The 10,097-nt window shown below is 39.1% G+C and overlaps 1 protein-coding gene across 3 annotated transcripts in view; it reads left to right on the forward strand.

Moving 5' to 3' along the window:
* Positions 1-10,097, forward strand: part of LOC122081925 (alkylated DNA repair protein ALKBH8 homolog) — a 46,327-nt gene that overhangs the window by 4,079 nt on the left and 32,151 nt on the right. For 2 of the 3 annotated variants that reach the window (XR_006141255.1, XM_042649342.1), the window contains exons 2-3: positions 9,324-9,419; positions 9,581-9,667. Coding sequence is in view for 2 of the 3 variants with exons in the window: in XM_042649342.1 (XP_042505276.1) it covers positions 9,324-9,419; positions 9,581-9,667 (183 nt within the window). In the remaining variant the exon portion in view is untranslated. The remainder of the gene's footprint in view (positions 1-9,323; positions 9,420-9,580; positions 9,668-10,097) is intronic. The other variant, XM_042649343.1, reaches the window with a different exon arrangement.

Raw genomic sequence — 10,097 nt, forward strand, 5'->3', positions numbered from 1 at the left:
AAAAAAATGAAAAGAAAGAAGAGGAAAGAAAGGGGAAAAAGAGAAAAAAAGAGGGAAAAAAAGAAAAAGGCCACAACACCTCTGGGACATCCCACTTACGAATGATCGGCAACACGGATCTTTGCCCTCCATACAACTCTGTAAGATGCCATACTAGGGTCAAAACCTAGCTTTTGCATGTCTCTCCTTACCAACTCATCAATCATCATTTTCGGCCTGCCCTAAGCCCTTTTATCTTCACCCATCTGGATATGATCATTCCTTAGTACTAAAGCTTCCAAAGGCCTCCTTTGGACATGTCCAAACCATCTTAATCGACATTCTCTAAGCTTATCCTGAATCGGGACAACTCCCAAGTCAGCTCTAACCTGGTCATTCCTCACTCTATTTCTCAGAGTTTTGCTGAACATCCATCTCAACATCCTCATCTCTGGCACACTCAACTTATCTATATTATGCTTCTTGACTGCCTAACATTCCGCACTATACATCATAGTTGGTCTTACAACTGTCTTGTAGAATTTTCCTGTAAGTTTTAGAGGAATACATTGATCACATGACACTCCAGACGCATCTCTCCACTTCATCCATCCTACTTTAATTCTATGGAAAGCATCATCGTCTATCTCACCTTCCTTGTTTAAGGTTGAGCCTAGATATCTGAAATAATCATTTTATGGGATCTCTCTCCCCTTAATTTTAAACCCTTCGTTGTCAGTTCTCAATTGACTAAAGTTACACATTTCAATATATCTTTTTTCTCGCCATCTTTGATTAGTTTGGTGCTTACTTTTATGGACCAATGAAATACCTATGGTTTGATAAATAAGAAATTGTCCATCCTTTATAGACAAACGAACTGGTTCGATTATAAAAACATATACTCCGTCTTCGTTCTACTTATCTTAAGACCTCCCGATTCCAATGTAGATCTCCATAACTCCAACTTATCATTAATCTCTGCCACTGTTTCACCCATCATTATAATATCATTGGCAAAAAGCATGCTCCACGGGATCTCTCCTTGAATGTTCCTTGTTAAATCATCCATGATAAGTGTAAACAGATGAGGGCTCAATGTGGATCCATGATGTAACCTAATTGTAATTGGGAACTCACTAACTTGACCTCCCACAAATCTCACACTAGTCACCACACCCCTGTACATGTCCTTAATTATATCCACGTATTTGCGTGACACCCATTTGTCTCTAATACATGCTAGATTAATTCTCTTGAGACTCTGTCGTAGGCCTTTTCTAGATTGATGAAGACTATATGGAGATCCCTCTTGTATGCTCTAGATTTTTCTATAAGCCTCCCTAGAAGGTAAATCTCTTCTGTTGTGGATCTCCCTGGTATAAAACTGAATTGGTTTCCTGAGATATTAATCTCTTCTTTTGCGGACTACTATTACCTTCTCCCATAATTTCATAGTATGACTCATAAATTTTATGCCTCTATAGTTATTGCAGCTCTGGATATCACCTTTATTTTTGTAGATTGGGACTACAATACTTCTCCTCTATTTATGATGCATCTTTCTCGTGCTTATAATCTTGTTAAAAAACTTGGTTAGCCATACAACTCCACATAGTCCCAAACTCTTCCACACTTCAATTGGGACCTCATTCAGGCCTGGTGTCTTCCCTACTTTCATCTTTTTTAGAGCTTCCTTAACCTTGGTCACTCTTATCCTATTCTTACGTACATATCAATGCATGTTGTCAAAATGGATACTCAAACCACTCCTACTAGGACTGTCTCCATTAAGTCACAAAAATACTCATCTCATCTCCTTTTCATGCCCTTATCCTTCACAAGCACTCTACCATCATCACTCTTAATACATCGAACATGATTAAGATCCTTACTCTTCATTTTAAGTATTTTGGCTATCTTATAAATAGTCTTTTCCCCTTGGTATTTAGATTGTTGTACGAGTCATCATATTTCCTTGCCCTTGCTTTTCCCACAATCTTCCTTGCCTCGTTATGGCGGATTTATATCTCTCTTTATCATCAACCTCCTTAGTACTTTGCAAAATCTTAAAATTATTCTTTTTAATCTTGATGGCTGCCTGGACTACCTCATCCACTACCAAGTCTCTCTGGGGGCCAATTAAGTACCCCTGGACAACCCTAGAACCTCTTTAGCAACTTTCTTAATGCAATCCACCATCTCATTCCACATTATGTTGGCATCCCCTTTACAATCCTACTTCCCCTGCTTCACCACTTTATTTCTAAAAGACCCCAAGGACTCTCCTTTCAATCTCCACCACCTTACCTTTGGGGAAATAGGTTTCCTCGGTTTACTCTTTGACAAATAGAAGCACATGCCCAAGATCAACAATCTATGTTGAGATGTTAACCTCTCCCTAGGGTATCGGACCTGCTAGTGAGCAAGAAGTCTATTTGGCTGGAATGTTGCCCACTTTTGTTGGTAATCAAATGTTCTTCCCTCTTAGCAAAAAAAGTGTTTGCGATGGATAGATCATAGGCTGTCGCAAAGTCCAAAACTGAGGTCCCTTCTCATTCCTCTCCCCAACTTCATATCCTTCATGAACCTCTCCATAACCTCTCCTATCCTACCTATGTGTCCATTTAGATCCCCTCCTATAATAATCCTTTCACCTAGTCCAAAACCATGCATCAAATCATCTGTGTTCCCAATGTAACTTGTAGCTTTCATCCAATCTTGCTTGAGATGTATATACGCTAATAATGTTGACAACCTCTTTATCTAACACCAACTTCATGGATAGAATCCTATCTCCCACCCTTTTAACATCCACCACATTGTTCTTTAGATCTTTGTCCACCAGTACGCCAACTCCACCTCTACCACTTTGGGCTCCCAAATACCATAGTTTGAAGTCCATCAACATCTTAGCTTTATGACCTTTCATATAGTCTCTTGAATGGATGCAATGTTAATCCTTCTCCTTATAACATCTGTCAGCTCCAAACTCTTACGGTCTTACCCATCAGTGAACCAATGTTCCAGGAAGCAAATCGAATCCTCCATTTATGGACAACATACTTCTGCAAAATGGATAAAAAGATAAGATGAGAGAGGGTCTCCTTGTCTCAAACCATGAGCAAGGTACAAGATCTCATTTTGTTTTGGTGGTGGTTTAGAAACCACCGAAATACAGAAATTTTGCCGAGATCTTGGTTTTTTTTTCCTTCTTTCCTGAATGGCTGTTTTGGTAGTCAAATAGCAATATTATGATTTGGAACTTGGTGAGAAACTTTTTTTAAGGTAAATAAACATATTTAGAATTTGACTATACAAGAAAAAAAGAAGAAGACACATAGTGGTGTTTTGGAGCTGCTCCCTAGTTTGGCTACAACAGTCAATCTGTTTTGTATATGTTATGTAGTATTTCCTATTCTACACATTGTTTTACTAATACAAGATAGAGTAAGGTAGTAAAACAAATAAATAATGGATCCATGCCATGATCAAACAAAATATTGATTAATTAACTCGTAACTTATGACATGGTGATATAAAAGTGGAACAAAGTGCAACCCACAAAGTATAGTTCACATAATCATGTAAGTATGTAATTCCTGGTCCCAAGTCCCTATATATATATATATAATAAATCCCCATCCAGTCTTGATTAACTATACTTTTTAATTTTTTTCTATGATGGAAATTGGAAAATGTATTTTTCTGGTTTATAACTATTTATAAAAAAAAGGAAAATCTGATACTGTGAGGTTGTAGATTGGCCTCTGGTGTTGGACATATAAAAAACCCATCACCAACAAAAATATATTTATATTTTTCTTTTTGGATGAATAAATAATTCATTACCAAGAGAGGAAGAATATACAAGGGGAAAAGGGGGGGAGGGAGGCTTAAGCCAACAAGGAGAAGCCAACCCAAGGGGAGCAAACTAAAACAAAATAAAAACGAAAACCATCAAGGAACTAAGATAGAGGGAGGGGGGCTAGCCACAAGCAATCAGGGGGGCTGGGGGTGCTGGGGAGAGGGGGGTGAGGGGAAGGTGGGTGAGGGGGATGAGGGGGGCGAGGGGGGTGAGGGGGTGAGGGGGTGGGGAGGTGGGGGATGAGGGGTGGTGGGTGATGGGGGGTGGAGGGGGTGGTGGGTGAGGGTTGCTTGAAAGTTCCAAGAAGAAATGATGTGGGAGTTTCTGGGGGAGATAGGGATGGGCCGGTTGTGTCTAGCAAGGAGAGCCTCGGCTTTGGAAGCAACATCAAAGGAGATAGCTTTCCAAATCTTATCCGGCGATCGGGATTTGGCAGTCCATCTACGGATGTTGCTCTCCATCAAGAGGTGGTTAATAGTTGCACAAAAGACCAATTTACCAATAGTATCACAAATGGTCGATCCAGAGAAGGACATATCAACCCAGATACATTCTTTGTCAAAAGAAGAATGGGTCTTCTAGCAGGCCAACATTTGGAAAGGGTGGTTTTCCAGACTTGGCAGGAAAGGGGACAGGAGAAGAAGAGATGAGGGGTATCCTCTATGCCCAAGGGACATAGGCAACAGGAAGGATTAGAGGGGATGTTGCGGTGGATGAGGAAGGATTGGGTTGGAAGACAACTGGATAGGCAATGGCAAAGAGTGAAACTATGGTGGGGGATATGACCTTTAAACCAGAGCAGTTTATGCCAGGGAACTGACGGAGATGGGGAACAGATAAAAGACCAAGTAGAGGCAGAAGAGAATAACCCATTGGAAGAGGGGAGCCAAATGCAATGGTCTTCTTTGCCTCTGTGCCCAGGGGGAGAGGGGGGAGGGAGGACCAGAGATCTAGCAGAGGAGGGAGGAGGATGGAGGCAACCAGCCCCAGGGAGAAAGAATCGAGACCATAGCCTTTGCATGAAGGCCGGAGGAGTATATGACTCTGGGAGAAACCAGAAGGGCAAGAATGCTCGAAGGATGCCAAGGGTTCTTCCACAGGTAGATTGACCATTCCCAATGGAATAAGAAATGGCAGTAAGAGCCAGGGATCTATGCTGAAGGATCTTTCTCCAAATCCAAGAGGCATCAGGATTGGAAGGGTAGTCCAGAGAGAGTTATGCTTGAGTAGGCCAGAGAGAATCCAGTCAACCCAAATGCTTTTCTGTTTGGAGGCAATCTTCCAGATGAGTTTGATGACACAGAATTGGCATCTTTAATTCTTCTAATTCCCAACCCTCCTTCAGATTTCGGGAGGCAAACCTTCTTCCAACTGAGAGGGCTGGGGAATTTGGAAGAATCCGAGACTTTCCAGTTGAAGAAGCAGAGAAGGCTCTCAAAAGGCTTGATGACAGAGGAAGGGAGGACAAAGGCACCAGACCGGTATCCTCGATTCTTTCTCCCTCAGGCTTTTTATAAATGTATTTATGTTACTTTTTGCAAAAAAGTAATTTTGGTAGATAGTGGTTTACCTGTTCAACTTGAATGTGTGTAGATCTTCAGCAATGGCAGTCCTTTGGCTTGAATTTAGTGTGGTCCTTGTCCTTGAGGTGATTATGTGGCAAAAATTTGAACTTGGAGACCAATTTGAGCTTCTAAAGGTAAATAGAGGCGAATCAGCAAAACCTAGTGAGATGAGGTCGAAATTTCAACGAGACATTTTCTTAAATACTAGTAGAATTGTATCATTTTTCCAAAACAACACATAAGGAACCGAAATTTAGGTGCAATGCCAAAATTTCGAGTGAGACATTGCATGTTGTTCATTTTCGAACCTAATTTTGTCTTGATAAAAAAGTGGTGAAATATATTGGCGAGATTTGCCAAGTTCTTAAACCATGACCACGAGTGGGAGAGAAAAATTGGAGAGGAGAGCCATTAAGCAGAATGACAACCTGAGTAGATTCCACAAAGAACATAATTTGATCCACCATTTTTTGAGCAAATCCGAAGTTGAGAAGGGTGGCCCTAAGGAAACTGCATTCAAGCCTATCATAGGCTTTACTGAAATCCAGGTCGACAGACATATAACCAAATTTACTTCTCCTCATCTTAGATATAGTATGTAAAAATGCATATAAAATTAAAACATTATTCTGGATGTGTTTGCTTTTGATGAATCCGTTTTGATTAAAAGAGATGATGTTGTGTAGCAAAGGCTTCAATTGGTTCACCATATTTTTAGATATGAATTTTTATGAGATGTTACAGAAAATAATTGGCCGGAAGTCTCCCAAGGCTGATGGAAACTCCACTTTTGGAATAAGGAAGAGATAGGTATGATTGAGAGCATGAGGGAAGCAACCAATAGTAAAGAAACTTTGAACTGATGAAATAACATTATAACTAATAGAGTCCATATCCTGCGATAGAAAACTCCGGGGAAGCTGTCTGAACCGGGGGACTTCAAAGCAGGCATGTTCATAGCATTTTGAGTGATCTCCTCCATTGTTTTAGGCCTTAACAATACTTTTGTCAGAACTGGAGACTTTGCCCCTAATCGTTTGAAAATAAACTTCATCAATAGAGGGATTGCACAAAGAATAAATGCTGTGGAAGCGTGAGTTGATGGCTTCAGCTTATCCAAACCGTTATGATTGATGAAGGATATGCAGTTTTTTACTCTTCAATTAAGGATGTAGATATGAAAGAATTTGGCACTTGCATCCCCAAAATGTGTCAAGTTAATACTTGACTTTTGTTCCCACATCTGAGCTTGCTGTATAGTAGATCTTTTGAGAAGGGCAGATAGGTGTTTCTTTTGTAAAAACCAGACTTCATTACACCTTTCAATAGGCTGTTGATCACATGACACTATTGAAGCATGTATCCACTTCATCATCTCTCCTCTAATATTAAGGCAATGATAACTCTGATTTCTCCCTTCTTATTGATGGTCGTACCAGTAATGAAAAGGGTTACTTTGGTTACCTCCTTTCATCCTCCATATATTCTGTTTTACTTTAGCCGACCCCTTTTAAGTGAGTTTTTACCCTTTTTTGTCTTTTTTTCTTTTGCTGCCTTTGATCGGATCCATATAGCCGACCCCATTCAGATGGGATAAGGCTGAATTGTTTTTGTATTTACCTCATCCCTGGTCTTGTCAACCAGAACTACGCATGTGGCTAATATAATCATATGTATGGTGATGCGGATCCAGATTCCAAAGACTGAAATTGGATCGCTTAGGCCCACAAGAATGACTAAAAATCTCAAATTTAATGGTTGAAGGGTATTCTTGTAATTTCAGAAACAAGCAGGGCTTTAGAAATAACTAGATAGCTAGGGTAGTTCTAGAACTAAAAATTTAATATAAGGGCTTTATTCTGGAATTTAAAAAAAAGTGGGTTAAAAGAACAAAAGTTCAGCAAGGGGCGGGTTTTATGTAATTCTGAAATGTCCTTACTTGTAATATAGAGAAACCACCTTCTTCAACCTTAAGTCATGACTGAAAACAGAAACCAGCGGTAAAGAAGAAAACTTAGGTCGATAGAACTCAGCCGATAGGCCTCGGTTTGGCCTGAATCTTCAAACGTAAGGTCACAATAGCAAGTCTTCTACAAAGCCAGCACCACAAGACCCACGACAGCCCAGATCTGGAGTATCTCAAGCCTGTAACTAGGTTTGGCGGTAATAAACCAGTTCTGATTCTGGTTTGGGTTTCTTCACAGCAAGTTCCAGCTTTGGAGGGGAAATTCCAGGAGTTGTGTCGCCTAGGGCAGGGTACCTTCAACCAACATCTCAACCCAAACAACTCACGCACAGCTGAGTTCGAAGCACCTCAGTAGGGCTGCAACTGTCGCCCAGAACAGGATAAAAAAAACCAGAATACAGAGAAGAAAGGAAGAAGAAGATCAGAGGGGAAAATCACAGTATGAAAAAATAAGGACGAAAAAGAAAAGAAGGGAGAAGAAAGTGAATCTTAGAGAGGGAGGAAAAGAGGGTCGGCAGCCATGGTTTCCAACCAAAACATCATTGTTCAAATTCATTCAATTCAAAAATCCCTCCTCAGCTGGGTACAGAAACACTATTTAAAGACTTGAAAATAAACCTACTTTCCTAATTGAAACTGGAACAAATATAGCATCTAAACTAAGATACAAATAAAATCTCATCAAATAATAATCTGCCATACTAATTCTAACCCTAAAAAGGAAAGAAAAAGGGAATCAAATTAAAGGCTATCTCAAGCCCAATGCCCAACTGCATCATGTGGTAACAAGCTCAGTGCTGCTCTCTAGTTTAAAGCTATTATGATTAGAACCATGCTACGATGTCTAGTTGTTCTAAACTAGTTACTGCTTCATCAGACATACCCTTAATTACATGAATCTACTTCAGATCCTTTTCTTTTGTAGTGCTCACCATATGCTATCTGGGTATAAAACCAACATGCAGGGTGCTTTCTAATCATTGATCTCCATATCATAAATCCAGACCAGCTTTCCAATACTCTGCAGATTTGCTTTGAGGAAAAGAGGTGGCGGGGGTGGGGGGTGTTGCAGATTTGACTGATTTTATATGTTATTTAATTTTCATGATGTGTTGGGCATTGAAGGACAGTTTTGCCTCTTCTCTTTCATCTTTAGAGGACCAAAAAAAAAGCATGTGGAATTATGCTTCAGTTTGCAATATTCTGTCAAGTTTTGAAGGAGATAATTAAACAAAGGACAGTGTTAGGATCACCACAGAGTGAGCTAGCTCATCATTTCGAACTGCAGAAAAAAGCATTTAGGGTATTTATATAAACATGGAGTGGGAAAGCATCACTACAAAAATCCCTAGATACTTTTTTGTTAATTAAGTTGATTGGGTGAGACATCCTCTGGGATGCAATCATTTTCCTTAGGGGAATATTCAATAGGATTTGTTAAGTGGCCATTGCTTGGTATTACACTTTTATGATATTTAATAAATTATTTTTGTTGATACAAAAAAATCTGGAATTTTCATTGGCATGATCAATGGTAGTTAATTCTATATCTCCCATGTTCTTTTAAGTACAGATCAAGTTGCATTTCCTTCATTTATCTGGTGTTTATATATCATGCAAAATGATGCATTAGCTTTTATAGTCCTGATCATCTCATCAAAATGATCTTTGATAGAGGGGCTCTTCTAACAGAGGACACGTTGAATGTATCTCAACACTGACATTTGTGAAATTTTTATTGTTACTGCAATACTGCATTAGATTAGGCAGTTCATAATTTACCATATATAAGATTCAGACTAGAAAATTTGAGTTTGAAACAACTTTCATGTCATGGTTCTTTCGCTTATTATTTGTTAAAGATACTAATCATTTCAACTTTCAGTCAATTAATGAGGTTGTTTTGTTGTCCATGAATCAAATCTTAATGCCTTCCTGGGTTCAGGTGAAGGATTCAGTTTCAGTATGTTTGCTGGATTCGGAGTTGGGAATTCCAGGCATTTACTTGTTGCATGACTTCGTTACCACTGAAGAAGAGGAAGTTATGATCCTTATGTCTCTTTTGACTATGTTTGGGCTGATTTCCTGTCTCTTACTGCTCTCTTTTTGTTTGTATTCCAGATTTTTGTGTCAGGAATAACTGAAAGAAGCTTTATGGTGTTTTCCTTCTTTATCTCAGGTTATTTATTTATATTTTGTCAGGAACTCCTTGCAGCAGTGGATGGTAGGCCATGGAAAAGTCTCTCAAAACGAAGGGTTCAGCATTATGGCTATGAGTTTTTGTATGAAGTAACTACTGCCATATTTTTTATTAACATTGTGTTACCTATGTCTCCTCATAATTTCTACAATTGTCTTAATTTGGTTTCTGGAATTTTTGTCTAGTTTGAAGCATTTATTCTTCTGCTAACTGCTTCCCAGGGAGTAAATTCAGTTTTTTCCAGTAACGAAACAGTTCTTGGTGTAGTTTCGGATTTCAAGATCTGAGCAAAATCTAGCTGATATAATGTTATTATATCAGGAGAAAATATTTGATATCACTTTCTTTTTTCCCTTTTTATATATACTGGATTTTTCTAGATAATATAATGTTGTATAATTCCCTTTAAACCTTAAATTGTAAGAGTTAAGTAGGAAATTGCTCGCGAAGGTAATGAAATTATCTGTGAGGCTAGCAAATGGAGCCCTGAACTAGCTGCTGCTTGTGAGGTATGGAAGG

Source organism: Macadamia integrifolia, chromosome 6 (assembly GCF_013358625.1).
Source record: "Macadamia integrifolia cultivar HAES 741 chromosome 6, SCU_Mint_v3, whole genome shotgun sequence".
In the NCBI taxonomy this organism is placed as follows: Eukaryota; Viridiplantae; Streptophyta; class Magnoliopsida; order Proteales; family Proteaceae; genus Macadamia; species Macadamia integrifolia.